The 27,032-nt window shown below is 43.1% G+C and overlaps 1 protein-coding gene across 1 annotated transcript in view; it reads left to right on the top strand.

Moving 5' to 3' along the window:
- Positions 1-21,936: 21,936 nt before the first annotated feature.
- LOC134463448 (chitotriosidase-1-like) overlaps positions 21,937-27,032 on the top strand; it is a 9,151-nt gene continuing 4,055 nt past the window's right edge. The window contains exons 1-2 of the mRNA XM_063216645.1: positions 21,937-21,945; positions 24,893-24,967. Of these exons, the coding sequence (XP_063072715.1) occupies positions 21,937-21,945; positions 24,893-24,967 (84 nt within the window). The remainder of the gene's footprint in view (positions 21,946-24,892; positions 24,968-27,032) is intronic.

The following is a 27,032-nucleotide window of genomic DNA, read 5'->3' on the forward strand; positions in this document are numbered from 1 at the left end:
AAGCCAGCTATCCGTTGCTTCTTGCACTGCTTAAAACTATGACAGATTAAAGGACCTAGTGTAAACCTACAGTAACTTGCACTGAACTGTCATTTTATCTTTCACAGTAACTTACGTTAACTTGCGCTAACACCTATTGTGATGAAATGCTTTGAAAGACTGGTGTTAGCACACCTCAAGTCCATCACCCCACCATCCCTCCACTGGCATCAATTTGCCTACAGGGTGAATAGATCTACAGAGGATGGCATTTCATTTGCCATTCACATTGCCCTCTCACACCTGGAGAACAGCTATGTGCGGATGCTGTCCATCGACTACAGCTCCGCTTTTAACACCATTCCCCCTATCAAGCTGGCCACTAAACTGTACAACCTCGGCTTGAGTCCCCATGTCTGCAGATGGATACAGGCGCGCCGCAGGGATGTGTGTTGAGCCTTTTTTTGTACTCCTTCTTCACTCATGACTGTGTTCCTAAGCACAGTACAAACACCATCATTAAATTTGCTGACGACACAACCGTGATTGGCCTGATCTCTGGCCCTGAACTCCAAGAAAACGAAGGAGGTGATCTTGGACTTCAGGCGGTGTGGCCAGGGTAACCACTACCACCAACCCATCAACATCGGAGGGGAGCCAGTGGAGGTAGTACAGAGCTTCAGATTCTTGGGTGTGCACATCAGCCAGGACTTGTCATGGAGCGCCAACACCTCTGCAATAGCTAAAAAGGGATCCCAAAAGCTATATTTCCTGCGGACTCTAAAGAAGGCCCAGCTACCACGAGATCTGCTCACTAACTTCTACAGGTGTACGATTGAATCAGTGATAACATACAGCATTACATCTTGGTACACCAGCTGCACACACGTCAACAAGAAGATGTTACAGCGCATTATTAAAACAGCATAGAGAATTATTGGTTGACAACTACCCACACTTGAGGAGATCCACCATACACGCTGCACAAACAGAGCATTAAACATCCTTAAAAACCACACACACCCTGGTCACAGGCTCTTCACCATGCTACCATCTGGCAGGCGCTTTAGGACTCTGCGTGCCCGCACTACGAGACAGTTTCTATCCTACTGCCATTATATATATATATTTGTATTATTATTATTATTATTATTATTATTATTATTATTATTATTATTATTATTATTATACTGTTAATATATATATTATTTTGTGGGCATTTGTGGGTTGCTTCCAAACAGAATCTCACTGTATTTATATAGTGACAGTAAAAGCACTCTACTCTACTCTCTACTCTTTAGCCTACCTTAGAAGTGACTGAAGTGAAGTGGTAACCGAGGTCATCAAAGACACTATTAGCACATTGTTGCATTCGCTTTCTTCACCCAGAACGTAATATTGGACTGTTGTGTTCCCGCTATCAATGTGAGAGATTTTGTAAATGTGGACATTTAAACTACTATACTACTACTACTACTACTACTACTACTACTCCATACAATAGCTCATTGCCATACTAGGCCAAATGGATTCACTTCTTTTTTGCTCTATTCATCAAAGCCAAATTCACTTTGTTGGCAGTGAATCTGCTCTGTTCATTACATTCCTAGAGAGAGAGAGAGAGAGAGAGAGAGAGAGAGAGAGAGAGAGAGAGAGAGAGAGAGAGAGAGAGAGAGAGAGAGAGAGAGACTTGTTTAAAGTTTCTATATCTTAGTGGCTTTGTAATTGTTGTTTTATTCATTTACTCATACAAACATACGTACATTCATACATGTACATACATTCATACATGTACATACATTCATACATACATACAGGCACGGTATACCTACATACATACACACACTGCATACATATATAAAACAATTTACTGTAAAATGCGCAGGCTACATGGTTTTCGCACACAGCCCTTGCTCTGAATGCTGGACACATCAGCTCACACTAAACCTTAAAATGAACTGTGAGCATCTATGAAGGCTAGTGCAAACGTTGCATCAGGAACATCGTGGAGACTGGTTTGATTTGATTGGTTGGCGAGTCAATATATCAACAACAGCCCCTCTCTGCCATAATTGCCAATTCTGCCTCACAGCATAAATCACAAGAGGAGATAAGGTTAGGACCCATGTGGGCTCTGGATCGCGGAGGCTGCATCAGAGAGAGGATGTTCTGTATTTTTTTGTGAGCTTTCATCAAAATATCATATGACCCACGCATGCGAGTCTCTCTGCGAATTCGAAGAGTTCGCTGAAACTACCTCTCCATACACATTATAAAATAGGACAGATAAATAATAACATGCACTTATTTCCCTTTCAGCATTTAAAATCCTTGGGGATCGTACACTTCTCTAATCAAATGATATCACTATAAAAGGCATGAGTAATATAGGCCTACCATCAGTCATGTCTGAGAAATGTGGAACAACACACCATATTTTAAATTAAATGACTTGCAGGGGTTATGATTCTTTTGTCAAATATTTCAAAACGACAACAAATTCAGTTAGCAGCGTTTTAACAGAGTGAATCAATATAACAGTGTCTGTTATGACACTTTTATGACATGTTTATGTCAGTTTTATGACAGATATTTCAGACAGCTATAAAATACGTAGAAGTACAAGTCTCAGACAGTGTGTTCAACACCATTAGGTTCTCTCTCTCTTTCTCCCCCTCTCTCTTTCTCTCTCTCTCTCTCTCTCTCTCTCTCTCTCTCTCTCTCTCTCTCTCTCTCTCTCTCTCTCTCTCTCTCTCTCTCTCTCTCTCTCTCTCTCAGAACTCAGTATCAATAATTTCATCAAAACCAGGTTAAGTCTTACATTTTGGAAAAAGGAAATGTACGTTTGTGCATGATACTTTTTCGGACATGTATTTTTCTGTATCATTCTGTGCCTAACAACAACCTGCTACTGTTTTGAACCTTCACATTCTAAACCCGAAGGTAATTGTTTGAAAAGCTTAAAGCTGTAACCCAGAGGTACTGTAGCTCTACAAAGCTTTACTGAAATACACATAGTCTTCCATGTATTTGTGGCCTTGACATTTGGATAGAGATGAAGCGCTGTACTATTTTCAAACCTGACAGGGGACACATTAGCTTTGAAGCCAGGGGAGTTTTATTATTATTTATTGTTTATGGATTTTTTGGAAGGTAGAGCTTCGGTCCAAATGACCTCAGAAGCGGTGTGTTGCACAAAATTGTGTATTGATTAAATCATTCTGTAAAGTAATATTCAGGTTATTATTTCCCTGTGTGTCTTTACATTTGAAACATCCTGTGTTCACTTGAAGTTCCACCATAGGCTATTTTATACAAGTCTGAGTTACAGTTACACTTCAAGGTCTGCACGCGCGCTTGTGTGTGTGTGTGTGTGTGTGTGTGTGTGTGTGTGTGTGTGTGTGTGTGTGTGTGTGTGTGTGTGTGTGTGTGTGTGTGTGTGTGTGTGTGTGTGTGTGTGTGTGTGTGTGCGCTCGCATTCGTGCGTGCGTGCGTGCGTGCGTGCGTGCGTGCGTGCGTGCGTGCGTGCGTGCGTGCGTTCACGCGCGTGTGTGTGTGTGTGTGTACACTGTATTGGTTGTCCTCTACAGTGAAACAGTTTGTGAAACTTTCCTGCAGTGCTTGCATATGTCCTGCTTTACTGCAATGCTTGCATGTGTCCCGTTTCTGAGAGCTTTAATAGGGATCCTCATGTAGAAGAGACTGACATTGAGGTCCAGCGTACAGCTATATTTGTTTTGTGCTGTTTCTTGTTGATGCCTTTGTTTATCTAAACTGCAGCGATTAGCTGTTTTCGAGGTCATTAAATCACATCTGGGTGTAAGGTTGATGAACTCCGATTGGGTGTAGAGTTGCATATACTGTAACATAGTTGTTTTGCAATCGTTTTCTCCTCAATGTGACACTCTCAGAGACCAAGGTGAATAAAACAGGTATGTGTTACGTACCACTTACCAGAGTTCTCTACTACAATATGTATTGCTGAGGCACTCATGACTGTAATGGATAACACAGTAGAAATGCAGTGTTCATTCAATGCATTTGTTACCAAGGTTCATTTTGAAAAAGAAAGAAAGAATAAAAAAAGACAGAAAGAAAGAAAGAAAGAAAGAAAGAAAGAAACAAAGAAACAAAGAAAGAAACAAAGAAAGAAAGAAACAAACAAACAAACAATATAAAAACAAAATAAACACATCAATATAAATACAATATAAATGCCTGTTCATTTTCAATTGTATGTTCTGATTGTTCGTTGTTTTCGTTCTCAGCACAGCTTATTTTCATTCATTATGCCCTACTACTTATAATATTAGGATGCAAAAGTCCAAATTTAGAAGTGATGCAGAAAAATAACAGTAACTCCAATGGTACCGTGAAAGGATGTTAACCCTCCTGTTACCCTCAAATTTTGGAACATCCGTGATCCTTGGGGTCAATTTGACCCCAACCACTTAAATGTCTACAAAATCAGTATGAAACAACACTTTGGCACATGTTTATGTCTCAGATATGTATTATTGCTCTGTTGGTGACATACAAAATCCTTTCAATATATCCTAGCACCCCCACACATAGCCTACACACCAAAAAACTTAATCCATGACTAGGCGAAAATTAGAAAAAATAGCAATAAAATGTCATTAATTGGTCTAAAAACAGATGGACACATATTATTTTAATTGTATTGGCTCCATATACTCCCTAAATATGAATTTCTATAACTTATAACATTTGAAAAGAAAAAACAAATTTGATTATCAAGGATATTATCTATCTATTACCATATCAGTCAATTTGACCCTAAAAGAAATAGACATATTTCCATTAACAGTCAGAAGGTTTTTATGTCCAATATTCATTTTTTTGAATGTTTGAATTACAGCACAAGTATAATAGTTAGGCTAGGTAAGAACATGGTTACATTGCCAACCAAGAGTTTCGGGAACAACATAGAAAATCATTGTTTTCTACATTGTTTCTACGCTTGAATTAGTGTGCACATAAGGAAAAAAGGTTTGCATGTGCTCCTTGTAGACACATTACATGTTCATGGTTGTGGGGTAATGTTTGAAGGAACAGGGCTAGCAACTTGTATGTTTACTTCTATTCACTATGTATGCCCACTGGAGAACTTGTGGTATGGATGTCAATGTGTATGTCCTTCACAAAAGTTACAGCTGTTGCTGTTCCTGCCTTCTCTATGTCAGGTAGCACCAGTTTATAACCAAGGCTGCAGACAAAGATGTCAATTTGGAACACAATACTGAAATGAGGAGAAGAATAGCACCATTATATCTCTCAACATAGCAAACAACTTTGAGATCGTCTCCATCTAAAGAAGTACAATGGCTTGTCACCATCAGAACAGTCCATTTCAATATTTGGATCACAATCATAAAGCTTCTCTTCAAATATACCATCACTTATAATTATGTATGCTGGGCACAGAACAGCATGCACAGCAATGCTGACTATATGTGACCCTTCTTATACTAGTGTTTGTGTGTAGTGGGAGGGTGCAAAAGTAGCTCCCAGGGTACAGGAATGGGGTGGGGGGGTGTTGCTGTGGTGGGTGCCATGATGGTGCTTTGGGTACAACAAGGTTCAGTTGGTGTATTTTGTCAAAATGTCAATGCTGTATTAGCCACCAATGTCCAAAATGTTGCCGTGAATAACTTTTAGGCCTCCCCCATATCATTAGCATTTTTAGTTATCACGGCCCAAACAAAAGCAAAAGAAACATGGCTGAATAGCTTATTTTCATGTATTTCACATTATCTAAACAGATTTTAACATTTATTTGCAAAATATGAATGTTCCATTTATGTTTTATACACTTGAAACAATTGGGGTCAAATTGACCCCAAGGAACACGGATGTAACCTAAATGTGTACAGCACTTAGGGAAAACATTTTTGCTGAAATTTCACTTTTTTCACATTCATCCCATCAATTTAGGAAAAGTCATCAAAGATGAGGCAGAAGAAATATGTACTTCATGTATTTTTCAGGTGTTAAACATTGAAAGGGGTCAAATAGACCCCAAGGATAACAGGAGGGTTAAGATGCAGTTGTTTATATGTATGTGCGCATGTTGCAGATTTTGTAAGACCCTAACATCATGGGGATGATTAAATCAACAACTAAAATGACTGGGTTGTAACAGAAATCCACATACATTCATACTCAATATATATAAATGTTATTTAATTGCTGTTTATTTATTGTTGTTTTTAATGGTTATTTAAAGGTTTGACTGTGTCCAGTGCTACAATATTATTTGATATCTGAGCAACAGCACTTTCGCTCTGGCCTCTTTTATAGGCCTTATCTTCAGCACCACTTCCATACTAACATTTCTTGGTGAGTACATGTGTGAGGGTGACAGCACTGCCAGTGGCTGGGGGCTGCATCTAATGATGTAATTATACTGAGCAGGGGGTAAGGTGATGCAGAGTGCAGAGTACCGCTGTCAAACACATTGCGATTTCTTTCTTTTTCTAAATTACAAATTTAAAGTTATAAAATATTACCTATACTACAGAGGTTTATCTAATCCCACACTAACATTTGGCAGTACATACACATACAGTAGGCCTAAGTTGGGAACTTACTGGTACTGAAAGACTTTCTTTTGTGCAATTCTAAAGCAGCATTCTTATCGCTACACTGTCCTACACATACAATGCAATACACCCACACCTGCACATACTCACTGTATGCATTACACACACACATACGCACACACACGCACACATGCACACACACACACAATCTTGCATGATATCCTGCAATGCTCCTACACTTCCCCACTGTTCAGTGTGGTACCCGGCAGACTAGACGAGACTATACTATGGTTAAGTGCATCCTGTGGACATCATGGCTGTGTTAAGCTTTTGTATCTTCCTTTATTCATAGAGGGAGGCGAGGAGGCGGGCATGTTTAACCCCAAGCCAACCGCTTGTCACGGACATCAACAAAGACACTCACATATACACATACACAGGATGTACAGCTATAGAGAGTGTAGATACATACACCAGGACAAACACAGACATGCAGAGAGAACATACACAAGGAGACACACAGACATGCAAAGAGTAAATAGCCTACGTCAGGATACACACAGGCATGCAAAGAGTAAATAGCCTACGTCAGGATACACACAGGCATGCAAAGAGTAAATAAGCAGGGATGAGAAATGGGGAAAAGAACAAGAGTGGGAATGTGTGAAAGTGGTGTGTGTGTGTGAACACAAAAGATTGCCATGTTTTTCAGTTGTCCATTCATTTAAACATTGTCAAGGACATGCAACGCAAGCTGCCTTCACGTCATCCACAAGGCACGAGGCACAGCATCGTCTACTGTACCTTCCTCTCCACCCTGCTGAGGTGTTGCTCTCACCTCACTCCACCCCCCACGGCTGCATGCACAGCAGGCGCTCCAAGAGTTCGTCTCGAGTCACGAAGGGGTTAGTGATGCTGTGCCCAGTGATGGTGGTGGTAGTGGTGGTGCTCAGGGCCGCTGACAGCTTTGGCTGGGCCCGGGACAAAGCCATCTGAAAGCCCCACCACCCCCTCCACACACACACACCCAATACACGCAATGTCATGAGGACCCAATTCTAGTCGACCCTCCACCTCCTCCTCTACCTGGGCCCGGGACAAGTGACCCCTTTGTGGCCCCCACCAGTTGGCTTCCCTGGTGGTGGTGATACTTGTAGCAGTCGTGTCTGCACACTGTGCACAGCTCCTCCCTGCTGAGTCCGTGCGGCTAGCCAGTCAGCCAGGCAGGAGAAGCAGAAAGGGAAACGGCAGGCCAGACACGCATAGCAGCCAGCCAGACTAGACACGCATAGCACTACCAAGTCTCAAGCCTCCATACTAGCTAACCAGACACGCACGCAGGCATGCAGGCAGGCAGCTCCTCTCACAAGGCCAGTCTCAAAGCTCCAGTGCACTGCTACAGCAACCCCCCTCCCTCCAGCACATCTGACTGGGTTTCATTTTGTTTCATTTCACTTACTTATTTGCATTTGGCAGCCGACTTTATTTGTCATTATGTTCAATATCTGCTACTTCTGTTTCATTAAAATTTCTCTGTGTATTATAACACAAGTTTTCTTTCCTTTCTTTTTTTGTTGAAAAAAAGTCTGAAATATTTATTTGACATTGGACAAACACCATACTGCATGAATGTAGGCGAGGCGATAAGCTGTGTAAAACACTTCCCCCCAGTACCCTGGGCTCAACATGGCTTGTATGGATGATTCCAATTGTACCCCCACCCCTCGAGTTGCATATGAAGGGAAAAAAAGTTTATTTATTTTTTCGTCAAAACCACGTTCATTTATTTTCACCCGACCACATAATCCTCTAAAATCCCATCAATTAAAGACCCCAGAAATTGCCCTCTGTGCACCCACATCCACCATCATTTGGAGATAGGCCGTAAAGAAGCGAATGTTTAAGAAATAGAAATCGGAAAAATGAATTACAATGGTAGTCTTGGCTGATCAGGGGAAGATAGAATCAGTCCTTGAGGAGTTTGTTGGTTATTAATTGGATCTGCAGTGCACTGGCTGGCACGCACAGACACACACACACGCACGCACGCACACACAAACACACTCTCTCTCTCTCTCACCCACACACACACACACTCTCTCTCTCTCTCTCACCCACACACACACACACACACACACACACACACACACACACACACACACACACACACACACACACACACACACACACACACACACACACACACACACACACACACAGAAAGCCACAGATGCAAGGGATGACAGCTCAATGATTCTCACAGCTAAACGAGTGAAGCACAGCATTAAGCCATTCCTTTATGCCATGATGTTTAGATACTACATGCTTAAAATGTACATGTTGGACATACCTCCTGTTCAACTATCAATCAACATGTTGATTGTTAAAGCTTTATTTTTCCAGAATATATCCAAACTGGTTGCCTCTAGGATTCTGCCTCAGTAGAATGCATCAGCTTGATTATGAGCATATTTAAAACAGCTATTGATTTGCACTAAATGACATTCAGTGATAAGAACCTAAATATATGCGGCCTGTGTACCTACATTCAGTTTGTCAATAGCATGAATATGAATGAATGTTAATGCACATAAATAGTGTGACCACCCCACACTGTTATTGCTCAAAAAAATAATATCCCATTCAACGACTGATGGAAAACAAGCTGTGATAAAAAATGAAATATGAAACATAAAGCAACTCATTACTTGACGGTCTACCACGGGTGTCTTCGCTATTAGTGCAGTTCACACTAATCAATTTGGGAAGTTGTTAAAAACTGATGTCTATTATGTTTTATAATTTAGTTTTTTTTTTTTAAAGAAAACATATTTCGTGGGGTCCTTTTCACAACGGCAGATGTAGACGACACGTGCTTCAGCAGATGAATACATTTTAATCTTCTCATGGGCAGACTTCTAATTCAAGGACTTTTACAGACCGCCCCCACAGACACACTTCTGTCAGGTGGAGAAATATGACTGGTGGGGGTTTTTTCTCTCCTGGTCTCCTGTGCTCTTTTTTTTCAATTCTGAATATTGAGACAGTTTTTTTTCTAAAGGATTTGAGTAATTCTGCTAGTCCCTGTGCCCTCTAATATGGCTTAATCATTGGAACTGCACTGAACGAAACAGACATTTTGTCTTCACCCTTTACACAAAAGCAACTTTGTTCACCCCATCTGAAGAAGACTCCTCAAGGACAGAGGTATATGTGTCTTAGATTATCTGAAAATGTTTTAAGAGTAAAAAAAGGGCAGTGACACGCCAAGAAATATACAAATAAATCATCATGTGGATATGATACTGTTATATGGCATAAAATGAAAAAGGAAGTTGTATTTTGATTGGATATTAAAATGTATTCAACCTTTGAAATGCACAGTCCTTTGGATCTTAATCATAGATGATGAAAGCTCACATTATATTCTTCATCCCGTTTGACTCTTGACATCCTGCTTGAATCTCGCCTTGCCATTTAATTCTTTATGCATTTAATTTTGTTAAATTGAGCTCCGTCTCCTTTCGCTTTCCAGATTCATCACGTTAGCTCCACTGACTTGTCACTGGAGTCAGAAAATGGTCCCTGAATCAGTGACGATGTACATGCATAGACAGGGCCGTAACCAGACATTTTCAAATACTGAGGTCAAATACTGTGTGCTGTACTGCATACTGTACATTTAGGCCACACCAATTTAATTTGTTGGTTCTCGGATTTTTTCAGGAAAAAGTTGAAGCGAGAGGGCGAAAAAAAAAAAAAAAAAAAATTGTTGTGTGGTAATGCCACGGATGTAATAAGGGGACTGTTATGTTATACCACCTGTATATCAGCCTCACATGGACCTCCAAAGGAAGGTGCAAGACAGGCAAACACCTGGACACGGAGAAGGACAGTGTAGAAGGGAATTAAGGCAGCCAAATAGACCAGGCACAAAATTAGCTCATAGGGCAATTATTATATTAATCTGGTTTGAATAAACTGAGATGATTCAACAGTCTGAAACCGCAGTCTTCATTGAACAAGACAGCAAATACAGCATTGTGACCATATCAATGGAATTACAAGCTATACAAGTACAACTTTAGAATGTTAGACCACTTACAACAGTGACCAACAAGCACAAGTCCCAAAAATCAATAAAATAAAAGACCAAAAAAAATAATGTAATCTCACTCTTCTTTTGAGTACAGAATGTGCACAAAATACTACTAGTAACAGAAAAAGTTACAGTAATTAAATTTTAACAAAACAAACAGTCCAATCTGATTCAGATTCTTGACTTTTTTCTTAGCACTTCAGGGCTCCAGACTAACTTTTTGCACTGGTTGCACTGGTGCGCCTACATTTTTTTTTAGGTGCACCAGCACAAAATGTATGTGCACCCAAATGTTTTCACCACCCCATACACACACGCACCTCAGCTTTAAAAAATAATAATTAAAATAATAACAATAGCAATAATAATAGCAACAACAACAATAATAATAATAATAATAATTATTATTATTATTATTATTATTATTATTATTATTATATTATTGTTGCTATATTTTAAAAGACCTGGAGCATTTCATGTGCTATAGACTAGTCTTCCAAATGTGCTCTTTATAAAAAGACATGACAGTAGGCTACCTAACTAACACATCTTGACTACAAGCAGTTTGGCTGGTAGAAAAGACCAAATTAGTAGCCTTTTAGGCAGTATGTGTTTGACTAGTAAGATCAACATACCAGCCTTTTCTGCAATAAGGCTACGCACACAGCACAAGTACAGAGTTACAATATGAAGATAGATGGATGGATGGATGGATGGATGGATGGATGGATTTTTTTTTAACAAACCCTGCTAAAAATGTCATAATTTTTAAAAATCATTAGGCACAAATAGCCTAGCCTATGTTTACAGGGGAATCTGAGGTGAATTGGGTTTTGTCTATTTCCCCGTTTTTGAGCGCTCTCCCTCTGCATAATGAGTGTGGTTTCTTAGCAAGCGCTACGAACAGACACGACAGCACTAGTGCGCTCGCTCGCTCAGTCTCTCTCTCTCCATCTCTCTCGCTCGTGCTGTCTCGAGGTGCATGAACGATGCCTTGCCCTAGTCGCTATCTAAAAACTCTCACAGAAGTCCCGACAGACTAGCGCGTCACCTGTTGTTTGGCCAGCTCTGCACCCGTCTGCGTTTTTGTGTGGCAATGTTTAATATCCGCTCAAGCCATTTAGTTTTTCCCCGTGATTGTGACTCTCTCGTGTTTAAAATATCCTCAAGTCATTTTGCTGTTTTTACCGTGATAGTAACTGTCTCATCCGTTGCAAAACTCGCCTGGTTGAGAACACAAAACTCGCTGGCACATGTGAACTCGGATAGTTGAGCGAAGTCGAACATTCTATTCTGAAACGTCGGGCTGCCTGTGAACGAGGAAGGGGGAGAAATTAAGCTACGGGTAACCAGGGGGGTTGCTTCCTCCAAGCGGGACCATAGTTGTTGTTTTACTTTTTTAAAACTGCTATCCCACTCCACTAATTCCACTAAGAGCCATACTGTGTTTCACCGCTGCTACTTCAACTTGCCATTGCATGTTTGTCTGTAAAACCATTTGAATGTAACGCGTTTCCTGATTCGCTAGTCGTAATCGGCTTGTTGAAAGGAGTGGTTTTATTGGTTCTCTACGTCACATGACCTCCAACTAGGCCTACTAAAGAGACACCTCTCCGTTCATGAAAACATGCAGTCTTCGGGTTTTTTTAAGCGATTTCATTTTTTGGGGTATTGAAACCGTTTTTTTTTTTTTTTTCATTTTGATACAAAATACAAGCGGCGAATCCGAGAACCAACAAATTAAATTGGTGTGGCCTTAGAATGCTTCAAACACTTCATTCAAACTCTTACGTTAATTTTCATTAATCGCTGCCTTGAGGATAGATGAACGTGGCGTATACAGACTGAATTTATCATTGTTGATCATATATCGATTTTCATCATAGATACATTTTACATTACTGGAAAAAAAAAAATCTGAGGACATGACCTCTTTGTCCTCAATGGTAGTCACGGCCATGTGCATAGAGAACTGTACAATGATGGCTTATTCTATTCAATTTGTGTGATGCCTGCTCTGTCTGCCACAGTAGAGGACTTGTCATCTCCAGCTTCCAAACGCCAATCAAGAGGGAATTTTGACAAAGCTCTCTCTCTCTCTCTCTCTCTCTCTCTCTCTCTCTCTCTCTCTCTCTCTCTCTCTCTCTCTCTCTCTCTGTCTCTTTCTTAGTAAGCCTTCCTGTTTTCGTGTTTCAAAGGGTGGCTTTTCTCTGTCTTTTTCATCACAGAAGGTCTTTTTTACTTCATTCGCTCCATTCTGAACATCTGTGCCTCCCAACACCCGTCTTTGATGTGTTCCTCACAGCTCTCACATCTTCTCAAGGATTAGTGTTGGACCGACAGCACCGCCGAGGGGAGGCCGGCATTCGAGGAGGATGTGGAGGAGCACCAACCCAACACACAGGGTGCATTCCAATATGCAACCTTGCGTCCTCCACTTGTGCTTGTGGCCTCGCCCCGCCTCCTGGCCCCTCCTCCGTGGAGAAAACAATTAAGTTTCCCCGCTGTCAGCCTAGCCAAAAACTTTTTGGGGGACTATTTTTCATTCACCATCCAGTTTGCATATGAGAAAATCAGTTTACAATTGAGCTCTTGCAAGATATTGAAATATAATGCTGTTGTCAGTGATGTCGTCATGACACATTACTTCCTGGTACAAGGCCACAAGCACAAGTGGAGGACGCAAGGTCGCATATAGGAACGCACAAAGGTCGCATATTGGAACGCACCCACTCACCCACTCACTCACTCACTCCAGCTGTATGGAACAGGAGCTGGATGGAATAGCAGGTTCTTTCAGGGATAAACAACAGTGATGATTCACAGAGGCTGTTTATTTGCCTACATGTCACTACAGACACGGAAAAACAGACATGTTCTTTCTTTGCCAGGGAATCCATTGTGCTTTGGAGTCCCACTCCGCATCAGCTCTAATAATAATAATATCATTGAAGAGTGAGCTATATTTAATATGGTCATGAAGACGTGGTGGAGGTTCCTTCTTTAATGTGGCTCGTTAGTTCTGCCTTGTTGCCATGTGTAGTGCTACACTGTAGCAACACTGCTGCTCACAGCGTAATTGACACTCATTGGAGATAATGAGGTACAGTAGCTGCAGCCTTTTATATTCTCTAGTGGTGGCATGAGGAATACGAGCCTGCATGGTGCTGCTGCTGACACGCGCACATGCTCTGTTTATGAACGTCTATACAGATTAATGCATTGTCCCTTAATGGCCCTGACCTTTGACCCGTAATTAGTCATCCTAGACACACTTTTATAGGACACACATGAAAGCCTGGGCAATTTAAACATCTCCTTTAGTTGCATCTCCTTTAGTGCTCCTGGAACGCTTTTCACATCCAATCAATCAATGGCAAAGCTGTAGGCCTACACTATGCTTCATATTTAATCATATTTTCTTCTGTATTCATAGACTGACTGTGTTGAATAGAGGTGCCTGTTAAGTATTCACTGTGTGGAGTGTGGAGTTGAGGTAGCGTGCGTCCTGAGGCGACGTCTTCCAATAGAGACAGGAAGTCGGTTAAGTGTGGCCAAGGGGAAATGACATAGCCAGGGCCACTCATAGCATTTGCAGGGCCCAGGACAAAGTCATCTGAAAGGGCCACCTATCCAATACATACAATGTAATGGAAACCCAATTTTGGGCCCCCTCATGCCTCGGCCCAGGACAAATGACCCCTTTGTACCCCACGGTTGGCTCCCCTGGGCGTAGCTGCGAGTCAAAATGGCTGCCGAGCCCAAGCAGCTCATCTCTGGAAGCCTTAGCATGTCTCTCTGTGTCTCCTCCTTAAGGGCTGACTAGATTCGAGACAGTGCGTGCACAGCACACACACACACACACATGCACATACACTCAATCACACACACACACACACACAACGTGCACGCGTGCGCGTTCGCTCCTGGCCGTGACTCGGGCACCCCTGCTGGGCTTGTCTCCCGGGGAGTTGCGTGACATCCAGCGATCCGTGAGCCTCGGTCGGCCGCGCCGCCACACGCCACAGACTGGATCTCGTGCTGCTGCTCTCTCGTGCTCCACTTTCCCACCAGTTACAGACTTTGCTCAGACAGGAGGGCTGACAAGGAAGGGGTGGGGGTGGGGGGAGACAGAGACACAATATTTTTTTAAAAAAAACTACAGATGATACACTATTAAAAAGGCCATCTGCCAGACTCATAAATACACATTGGCGAATGAATAAAACCAATAATGCATGACAGGGTGTGTGTAAGGGTGTGCGTGTGTGTGCGGGGGGTATTAAGGCTAGTTGTAGTTTATTGTTTTTTGTTGAGAGTTAAATGTTTCCTGACAGAATTCTGAAATGTAGCTGTCAAAACAAGCCACTTGTCTCCCCATTTGAGTCCCCTTGGTTGGACTTGTGCAAATGAAGGGGAAATGTGTACCATTGCAAATTCAAGGAACAAGGAAGCAGACACGCAAAAAAGCCCATTCTGTTTTTGCTTTAAAAAAAAGAGCATGGAAACACATTTTGTGATGGGCACAGGGGTTTGGATGAGGTGCAGATGGCTATGTTTGAGTTGTTGAGTGCTGTTCTCGACTACAGTTCAGGTAGGAGTGGAAGCCAGCGCCACTTCCCTTCTCATATCTTTTCCCACTCATCGCTTGGGGTTTTTTTTCCTGACAAAACTTCCCTCAGCACACCCAGAAACATATTGCATGCTTCTCCACAGCGCTGGGTTTGATTATATCGCAAAACATCCCTTTGCTCCTGGCCAAGGCAATTTTCGCCTGGCTCTTGAACATCTCTGTGAGAAACCCCAATGGGGGGGGACTGGGAGGCAGCAAGGGGTGTTGGTGATGGCTGGCGATCAGGGACGGTTCTAGTCTATTTGGTGCCCTAGGCGAGCACCTCTCTTTCCTTTTTGAGGAAAGACATTGGCATCTGTAAACGTGGCGTCACCCATCTGATCGAGCACTGCTGATCTATTACCTACATATGACCTGAGTGCCCATGAATAGTCATTGTCATTGTAAAGTTTAATGCTTTATTTCGCTTAAATATTCTAATTCTGTGGAACGCGACACCCCCAGGACATTTGGTGCCCTAGACGGCCGCCTTGTCTGCCTATGCCTATAGTGCCGGCCCTGCTGGCGATGCTGGGTGGATGCTGTGCTAGAGCTGGAGCATGCAGAGTCTGCGTGGAGAGAAGCTGTCAGGGACGGATGTCTTTATAAGACGCCCACACAAGGCCCCTGATGGCACTACCCTTCAAGGGCACCAGGAGAGTAGGCTACAGGCCAGAGTCTTCGGGGAGTAGTGTAAAAAAAAAGGCGGGAGGAGGGGTGCTGTTTAAGGGAATCATGTGTCTGCAGGAGACCTACATGGAAGCTGTGGCCTCGAGCGTGTATCGCTAGCTGGGTAAGTGACTGGAACGGTCCCTGGGGAGCGGTGTGGTGCAGCTAGTTTGCTTGATTGGCAGTTGCTGTGCTGTATTTTGTATTATTTATTTATTTATCTATTTATTTTGTTGTGTTTAGCCCTGTAGGCTTGAACAGAAAAAAAACTGAATGCCCTTTTCCCGCAGATTGTTGGCAATGAAAACATGTTGATATTTTAGGGGGTGAATTCGGGCTGTGTATGAGCTTTCAGATCCTTGTAGTCGAAGCAGAAGAAAGGCAACCAGCACATGTGAATCTTAAACACACATGGGCTGGTACTGAGATATCCACGATGTGGAGGATGCTGATGGTGAAGATGGAGATGATGATGATGATGATGATGATCCCTCCCCATGAGGCTCCTGCAGTCGCTCACTCATATCTTCCTCACTGCTCAGAAGGCTGAACACCTTCCTCAGAGCTATCACTTTTTCACCATTCTCCTTCTGGTTCTTCCTCCTTTTCCCACGCCTCTCTAAACTCCCTTCTTCATCTCCCGCCGCCTGTTTATCCTGCAACCCCAACCCCCCCCCCCCACACCCCCAACGTCCTCCATCATCCACAGGCCTCCATCATCTCCATCTCCTCACCTTCATCGGCAGCACAAAATACGATACCCAGAGGAGGATATGCTCACCACAAGAAGGCTCCTACCTGTGCCACAGAGAGAGAGAGATGGAGAAATGAAGAGAGAGAGAGAGAGAGAGAGAGAGAGAGAGAGAGAGAGGGACAGAGAGAGTGAGGGAGAGAGAGAGTGAGAGACAGAGACAGAGACAGAAAGAGGGGGGGGGGCTGATGTGATGTTATGGGCGGTGGATGGAAGTCTGTGTTTGTCTATGTGTATGTGTGTGTGTGTGGGTATGTATGTGCGTGCACGTACGCACGCACCAGTCGGGGGTTGTTGACAGAGCCCGGAGAGATGCCAGTTCTGACTGGTGTTAATCTTCTCTGTTCTTCTGCGTGCTTTTTTTCTCTCTCCGCTGTGCCCACACAACACCCTCTATACACCACAACACACATACCGACACCATGCGTCTACACCCTGCATCCATCCAACCATCCAACCAACCCACCTACCCATACCCACTCCCCCGTAGTCTCTCCCGGCAGGTGCATGGATGCCCCTGAGAAGCAGGTAACCTCGGGATGAACCTGCGTCAGGCACGTTAAATATGACAGCTCCTCCTCAGTCTCCTCTCATCCCCCAGCTTCCCTTTCATCCGCCAGCCGTTTGAATCCCACAGCCGGGCGAAAGGGGGGAGGAAGAGAGGAGAGGAGAGGAGGTGCAGAGAGGTGGAGGTGGTGGAGGAGGCATGGGAGGGGAAAACACTAGGGCTCCTGACAGGGGAAGAGAGACGAGAGATACAAGGCAGAGAGGAGGGAAGGAGACAGAATCCCCCTTGAAACACTAAGTGGACGAACTGTCATGGGTGACCTTTTTATTTTGTGCTTTTTTGAGAGTGTCTCCCCCCCCTCCCCCTTGCCGCCATTCTCACAGATCTTGACACATCCTCTCCATTCTGTCGCTTGTATGCCTTCTCTCTCTCTCACTCACTCTCTCTCTCTCTCTCTCTCTTTGTCTATTTTAGGGCCTTCCTCATAACTAGCTGGATCCAGAATGCAAGGATGATACTTTGATCGTGCTTTCTTTTTATGTGAAGATGAGATTGGGAAAAACTTGAGAAAAAGAATGGTGACAAGAGCATTTTAACGAGGAATCAGGCTTTCTTTTTAATTCAACGTTAAGATTCGATAAGATGAGAGATAATACACACAAAGCGTATGCAGGTACGCTAGAGAAGCCTCCCTCTAAATGAGTTGATCATTAGCATTGTCGTAGCTGCTGACAGTGCTGTCTTTGTTTAGCATCTTCTTTGATTTTTTTTAATAGCCTCGAGACATACGGAAGGCTAAATCAAAGTTGTTTGTTTTAGATTCCGTATGCGTATTCTATTGATTTGATCTGTACAGTAAATTCTGTTGTAGGCCTACAGAAGTACGGTAACTTTGAGCCTTTATCTCTGAAGGAATGAGAGCTTTTTTACTGAAACAAATGATAATATTCGGGAAAGTATTGTGATTAGATGTAGTGTAGTTTTACTTTATAATAGTATTTCAGTATATTCAACAAAATAGCTCAGGAGTTCTCTGACTGACAGACTCTTTTTTTTTTTTAAATCGTCTGACACTTCAAAACAATTTTAGTGGAGTGGCTCTCGCCAGCTGAGTGCCAAATCTGGGAATGAAGACAAAATGAAATAAATAACACTCATTACCTGACAGCCACAATATCTGTCAATGCACTTCCCTCTCCAACTTCAATACGCTCACTGGCCTGTTTACCTCTTGATTCGGTTGCGTAATACATACACCTACACATAAAGACAGTGCAATATGCGCGTTATCTTTTATTTATTGATGTACTTATAATATCTGGGCCCCGTGAGCACTGTGGTTTAGAGGTATTAAACGAATGCATTGTTTGTACTGATGCACTGATGTTTGTGCAAAGTAATGTGTTTAGAGGTAGCTGTACTGCTACTTAAATTGTATTTTAAAGGCAATAAAGCTTGTACAGTTCACAAGATCAACTTTGAAAAGTTCTCTCTCTCACACCCCATATGAAAAAGAATTATATGATTCATATACTGCAAACATGCATGTTCCTTACATGAAATCGTATAGAAAAAATGTGCCAGATTTGCAAGAGTCACTTATGCGTTTTCTAATATATGTCTATCATGATAGTCGATTGTGGCCCCTTTTCGAAAAGAAATACTATATGGAACTTATATGCATGCCGTATAACATGACTGCATGCAGTATAAATTCTTATAAGAGTTTGACATGCCAACAATGCATAATACTATATTATATTGACTAAAACATAGGAGAAAACTACTATATTCCTATAGAAATAATGCACGTTTTATGTTAAAATCATATTGAAGTCTTATTCAATTTACGTATTGTAGCGAAGGGGAGTAGAGTTGCCCAGCTGGGACTTGAACCCAGACCTTCTGGGGTAGTAAACCGGGGCTCTGACCGCTAGGCTCGTTGGCATGTTAGTCAGAACACACCCACAACCCTAGTGATGGTCTCTCCATCACATTGCCTTCCCCTTCGGGAAGCGCACCCGTGCGCTTCACACACTCATGGTGTCCCTCACGCAACTGCCCATCATGCTTCTCCCATCCAGTGTGCCCCATCATCAATGCTTCACCTATCACTGAGGTCCCTCACACAGGGGTCACCAATCCTGGGGGTCCCTCACATGGAATTACGGCTCATACACCATGGGTACGCTTCCGATGGCCTCACGGTACCATCCCACTTCTGACACCATTTGTAGCGAAGGGGAGTAGATTTGCCCAGCTGGGACTTGAACCCAGACCTTCTGGGGTAGTAAAACGGGGCTCTGACCGCTACACCAAAGAGCCAGGCTCGTTGGCATGTTAGTCAGAACACACCCACAACCCTAGTGATGGTCACTCCATCACACATATGTTCCGTACATGTTCCGTAGTTGGATTTTACAGACTTTCTATATTAAGTTTATATGAAGTTTACAACTTGAATTGTAATATTAGTATATAAATTTTATAAAGTTTATACATTTAATTATATGCAAACCTTATTTAATTTGTACATTTCTTAAACAGTTTCTGACACCAATATTTATATGAATTCTGCACATTTCTCATATGAAGCATGAGACTTTAAATGTAATATTTGTATATAACACAGGCCTAGACAGTCTAAATAAGCTTCCCGGAAAAAAAAACAACCTGACGAAGAACTTCACTCATGATTTTTTATTTGTCTTTCTTGACTGTCATGTTGAACAATCGCGTGCCGTGGCTGCCTTCCTCCCCTCATCAGTCGACGGGGAAACATCACACCAGCGCTTCGATCTGAAAAGGCAACAAGTGTAGAGCTAAACTTACAGCTTTCATGTAAATTTCGTAGGATGGCAGTCAGACATTGCATCACGACATGGAATGGACAACGCTCTCTTTCACATCTCTATCCCGTGACAGTAATGATGTTGAATATTATAAGATGTACAATGTCCTACTTACTCTTGGTCCGTAAAAGCCGGGACTGAAGGCAGCAGCCAGGCAGGCATCACCGTAGCAGGGTGGGTAGCTGGCTAGCCCTGTCCGACCCAGAGGTAATTCCACAACATGGCACAAATACAGCACACATCTGATTGGCATTCATCCAAAAACAGCACTATTTTCCAATCTTTTTACTTATACGAAATATATAAGCCCTCAGTAACATAAATTGTGTATGGCATATATGACTGAAAATGAATAAAAAAATAGTTAGATTTGTATATGTGGGTTTGTGCCTTGTATGACCCTTATAATATTCTTATGGAACAGATATAATCCATATGCGTTTTTAATAAGACTTTTTCATATGACACACACACACACACACACACACACACACACACACACACACACACACACACACACACACACAAACTCTCTCTCTCTTTCCCTCCCTCCCTCCCTCCCTCTCTGTTTCCTGTGTGGTGTTTCTCTCCCAGCTCTCGCTGATGTTCTAAAAGGCCCTGCCCTTGGCTGACCTTTGGCTTTTCATCCGCTGCCGAAGGGCACCTGGCCCTTGTGTGGAGCTGCCGCCATTCTCCCCCTCTCGCCTATCACGGCTCTGCCCTCTCTCTCTCTCTCTCTCTCTCTCTCTCTCTCTCTCTGTTCACAACGGTGTTGGGTGACTGTGGTCCCGCACCGCACTGAAAGTCCATCTATGGGGGCTTTGAACTGTGCCCCGGGGCCGCAGGGAGCCAGGTAGAGGGCTCATGAAGGACTCCCTTGTGTCGCGCCCCTCCCCTGCCCGTCTGGGCTGGAAACCTGGGAATCGATTAAAAAGCCCTACTGCTCCAGACGACCCACCACCACCTCCACATTCACCACCGTCTACAACATAGCCCCACATCCACCACCCCATCCACCCCTCCCCATCACGAACCCTCCCCATCCCCTGCCACAACCGAGCCGGGTCCCAGCATCCGCGTCGTGCAAACTAATCCTGAAAGAATTCAGCAGGTTCTTTCTGAGGGGTGCCATTGTTTTTAATTTCATTTCATGTTCTTTCATTTAAGCCGCGAAATAGCAGCTGCGACCCCTTGCAATGGGAGTATTGGTTGATCAGAAATCAAGGTGAAAGAGAAGGGTTTTCTTTTTTTCTCCTTTTGTAATCTTTTTTTCTTCTTCGGGACAAGTTTTGTGCACAGTTGAGCATTGTGAGAGGGCTCTGAGTGATCTTTGTGAGAAAGCATTAGGGGACTTCCGCTGCTCCGACCGCACCTGATAGTCTGTGCCACTGCCTGAGGCCGGGAGTTTAGCCCACGTATGCCAGCTGTGCCCTGCACACAGAAAGGTCAAAGTTCAGTTTGGCTAAGAACACAAAATTAATATATATCCGACCAACCTCCGTTTATTCAAAATCCATAGAGGTTATGGTTATTGACGTGAATTCCAAACATTTTTGCCCATTCACTGTGTTCCACATGGGTGAACGTGTCCTCTATGAGAGGACACTGGTTTTCCACAGGGACCTGAAGCCTACCGACATTGAATGACCCCGTGCAATGTTTGATCTATTCATGGCCGTCAGTAGTAACAAAACTTCCATGTCTGTGCATGTAGAACTTGACCTGCTAAGGCACAGATGCCTTCATCAACCTTAATACAAGTTACCAAAATCTTCTTGCAAAGTTACAGTCTGTAGTTTCACTTTCTAATGTGACAGGAGAGAGGTTTACTAATGTTTCACATCAGACTTTGCTAGCTGGCATATGTTAACACATGGTCGTCAATACCAGAGGAGTTAGTATGATTAAGGTGAGGAGTCAATATACTCTTCACTACCTCTGAAAAATGCACGTCTTGTCTCAAAACAATGTACTCTCTTCTAAAAACCTCATTTTGTCGTCAAATGACACACACAGACAGTCACTACAATACACATTTGCAGACCCATTAAAACACTGTTGGGCACAGGGTAAAACTAATTTCTCCCACTAACTTGGGCTTTTTTTTGTTCTGGATTGCATGAATACTGTGACATAAGTTGGAAAAACTTCATTCCCACAACACACAAACAGAAACAGAAAGATTTTTATTTCTTTTTCACAAAAACAACACAAAGATAAACCCCACTGCCTATTTGGCAGTACAAAAAAACCTATTACTGTACATTATTGTATAGCCTATTGCTATGAAAAAAAAAACCCAAAAAACACACACACTCACATCTACTCTGCTTCATCCTGCCTTCCATTGTGGTCTGGCCACAGGACCTCATCCACATCACATGCAATCGTTTCCCTGGCCAGGCAGCGAGGGAAATACTGTCTTGCATGGCGCATCCACCCAGAGAAGGCATCAACAGCAATTTTTTTCCTGACATTTACAGTAAAAAATTGCACTAATTTATTGTAAAATATTGGGTAACCACATGGAAGTGATGTCTTGTATAACATATTTTTGAGTTCAAAAACTAAACAAATGTGTTTTCTCCTTGCATCCACTCATTTTTCATCAATATGACATGCAATGTGTGTCCTTATGGGGTGATGATTTCAGATTGTAAACCGGTATGAAGAGAGTTTGCCCATGTGATGAGGAAGTGAACATAGTATGGCAGTTGATTGTAGTGTTGTGAATGACAGTGTGTTCCATGAGAAACCCAGTGTTTTTCTTTATGAAAATTGAGTGTAATCCAGATAATTGTGTGTAATGGTGTGAAAAGAGTGTGTTTTAAATCTGGAATTTGAGTGTTAAGTAGGAATTGTGTTTAGTGTTCGGTGACATTGGTTAGGGGAGTTGGGAAATGGGTGAGATGTTCCGAGAATTGTGTGTGAAGTACCAGAACTTGTGTGGAGGCAATCGAGAAAAACTGTAATAGATATGTGGGCCTACTGCTTTTTCAAAGTCAACCGCTCTCTTTTGATTATGTATTTTCAATGCTGCATCAAGGCACCAAACAGTAGCCTATCCCATTCATATTTAATCCAAGCTTTAGGAGGTGGGCCAGCCAGTCAGCTGCCATCACACTTCAATGTCCATTAATCTCAATGATGTCTCTTTGGTTTTGTTTTAACGTCAATGACTCAATTTTTTAGGTACCATGTGGTCTTAAGCGTATGCAAGCGATGGCTAAACATACTAAGCTAAGCGAATATTTCATAATGCCCCATGCTGACAGAAATACTGTTAGACGCACTGGGCGCTTTTCCATCAACACTGTAACAAAATAGAACCATCAGCCTCTGAGGTAGAGCATAAGGAATAGCGGGTGGCGAAAAAAGCTTAAGAAGTCTTAAGAAGTTAGCTTCCTGTTTTTCCCTCAGTCTGTGCCAGTCTGTACCATCTGTGCAGTGTCCTTAGGAGAGATATCTCAGTCTGGGTCTGACAAATGACTAACACTACATTTTTAGACGTAAGCTAAGCACATGGGCAGCATGCTAACTGTATGATAATTTCCTTTTTTGTTGAGCAGTTGACAAAATGACCTTACCCAGAAGGTAAGCCCTGTAAAACCTTGTTGACTTCTGCTCCACACAGAGGCTGGAAATAGAACACACCGCACTGCCCAGGGCCCACCGACCGACCCCTGCCCAGACCCCCTGCCATGCCATCAGACTTATACATCCTCTCACCTCTCGCACAGACAAATGAACGCACGCACGCACGCACGCACGCACGCGCACACACACGCACACACACACACACACACACACACACACACACACACACACACACACACTGCCTCTGAGCTCTTTCTTAGGGCTGCCTCACAAAAACTTCTTTGTATTTTGTACTGAAAAGAGCCAGATGATCCTGGGTGATTTTACATTCTGTTTTTTCATATAATGCCATGGCATGCTGATCCAGTCATTAATGTCTGTGTGAAGGCCACCGTTACCACACCAGGTACCTGTCACTGCTCCAAATAACCCCAATCACCAGCTCAGCTTGCTCTGTCAAATTTGCTAATTGCTTGTAGTATTAAAAACATGTTCCTCAAATGTGCACGCATGCATGCGTGTGTGCATGCGCGCGTGCGACGCGCGTGCATACAGACATTTTCTATTGTACGTAAATATGTTTACAATTTGTCGCTACATCACCTAAATGTGCACAGAATACTGTATTTTACCAAAAATATAATGGAATGCCTTTCAGTGCCACTATACACCTGTACAACGAGATAAAAAAAGCAGTTCCTTCTTTAGTGAAAAGGTTTTTGTTGACAATTACAATGTAAAATGAAATGAATAATAGTGAATGAAAACCCTAAGCGCACATTCTGAATGTTTGTAGAGAGTGTTTTCAAGACACATTTAATAACAGATTCCACACTGTGGATAAAGAAGCACCATGTGACCCTTTTCTTAACACACACTCTATATCTCAGCTCAATACCAGGGCCACAAATGCCAAATGATGCTCTCTTTTGTCAGACGGGTTAAAGTGGTCTGCCCATCATATGGTTCCAAATGGTCTCTTTTCGATGTAAAGAAAAGAAATAAATAATCTTTATTGGGCTGGGAAGGCGAGCAAAACACTTACAAACGCAAAGAGAACATAGTATGGTTTGTTCCAGTCTCCACTCTCCTCTCCCACAGTGCTTGTTCTCGGCAATGGATTGTGTATCACACACTGAACACACCCGTTCTAAAGCAAGGTATTACAGATTATTATTCATCCTTTTCATGTAAGAAAGAAAGAAAAAATGAAGGAGGGAGTTTTATTGATTTGATTGTTGTGGCGCTGCCTCCACCAGAGTGGAGGCAAGGCGCCGGCGAAGAAGCGCCTTTTATCTGGCAAGTACCCTGTGGTGGTGCGGAGCGGAGCAGAGGTGGGGCGCCGAGACAACAACACATCAATAAAGAAAAATGGCAGCTACAATAACAGCAAAACAAACAACAGAAAACAAACAGCGGTGGGAGGAAGGAAGAGGAAGAAAAAAGAAAGAAAGGAGAAAAAAAACTGGCATCCTAGCAGCACACGACGGCACCCTATAGAATAGATACCCACCCTCCCTGATCTCCGGTTATTCACCAGGCTGACGAGTGAATGGGTTGCGCTGAGTTCACGGTGTCAGGATTCGCCCATGTGTGCTGATCACAAGCTCTGTGTGCCCACAACTGTCTGTGTGTGTGTGTGTGTGTGTGTGTGTGTGTGTGTGTGTGTGTGTGTGTGTGTGTGTGTGTGTGCACTGGCTACCTATCGCCGCCCAGATCAAGCACAAGGCATTGACCCTTGCCTACAAAACCATCACAGGAACGGCCCCAGCGTATCTGAAGGACCTACTAACGCCTTATGTTCCTGGAAGATAACTGCGCTCATCCAGCACAAGCCGTCTGGCTCTGCCATCCAGTCGCTCTAGGTACTCCCAGTCAAGATTGTTCTCCGTTGTTGTACCCAAATGGTGGAACGGTCTCTGGTGGACTAAGCACATCTCTTGCAGCCTTCAAGCATGGGGGCCGCTAGGGGGGGAAAACTGGTACAGATTCTAAGGGCCCAAGCACTGATGGGGGCCCTTAAGGGGGCCTAAGCACTGAGAGGGACCCTTAAGGTGGCCCAAAATTTGAATCTTTCATGGGGCCAAACATTTCTGGCAGCGCCTCTGCTTCAAGAAACAAGTAAAGACCTTCCTCTTTCGAGAGTTTCTACTAGACTAATGCTTGAGCTGGCCAAGCCCCAGGGCAGTCTCTTGACATGATGTCTAGTTTAGTTTGTGTGTGTGTGTGTGTGTGTGTGTGTGTGTGTGTGTGTGTGTGTGTGTGTGTGTGTGTGTGTGTGTGTGTGTGTCAGGGCTTAACACTAACACACGCCAGGTAGCCAAATACGGGTGAAAGTCGGCGTTGGCTAGTAGATACCGAAGGTTCACTAGCCATTTTGGCGGGTCCGTTACTATTCTGAATGATGGACCGTCGGACCGTCTTTGCTACAAAAGCAATACAATGCGATTTCGCGAGCCTACAATACCCATGAAGCACCTGTGTCACGTGTCACCTGTGTCTCACGCAAGCCAGGAATCTGATAGGCCTAGAGCTAGTCTTGCGAAGAGGAGTGACAGCGAGCTACCGAGACATCAGCGTGCGCTTCGAAATGTCACTGGAAACCTTCACGTGAAAATAAAGTAGAGAAGTTCATCTCAACTGACCTGTTTTGCGATCTGTCATTACTACAATAGCCTACTTAGTAGTAGTAGTGGTCATTAAAATGAACAAAGCGAGAGGAAAACATGTCAGTCTGTCTTGTGAAAGTCTCATTAGCGCAGTGATAAGACAAGGACACATGCGGCATTAATAATGTTTGGTTTAAATTATTTTCTGATTTGCCTGTGTCTTCATACCATAATATTCCTCCATGTTTCTTGTGCTGTTGTTCCCGACTGTCAAACCGTTCTTAAAAAAACGCGCAGTAGTAGCCTTCCAGACTGCACAAAAGCATCCCATTGCATGTCCCTTCGCAGGTGCCCGTCTCGCCCGTTTGTATTTTACAACTCACTATTAAACGGAATGAAAGGAAGTCGTAGCCCCTTCTGTAGTTACCGCATCTGTGTGTGCTTTCTAGTGGATAGGCCTACTTTTATAAGCAAATATTCCAGAAGAGGTGTTATTCCACATCCATGTCCGAGGACCGGTCAACTTGGCAATGACTTTAGGCTATCTACTTTGCGCATGAATTTGGACGGCGACCTCCACAGATAGGCCTATATGATGTGAAGAAAGTCCCTCCATATTAAAGACGAAAATATTTTGCTCTCGTGTAGCTAACATTTGTGCCCTTCCACAACACTGTGCTTGGTGTTTCTGCATGGTAGCCTAAATATAGGCCTACTATAGGCTATGCCATTCCTCAGATCAGTAAATCTGTTCTTTGCATAGCATGCATGCATGGACCAGTTAATAGGC

Source organism: Engraulis encrasicolus, chromosome 14, assembly GCF_034702125.1.
Source record: "Engraulis encrasicolus isolate BLACKSEA-1 chromosome 14, IST_EnEncr_1.0, whole genome shotgun sequence".
Taxonomy (NCBI): domain Eukaryota; kingdom Metazoa; phylum Chordata; class Actinopteri; order Clupeiformes; family Engraulidae; genus Engraulis; species Engraulis encrasicolus.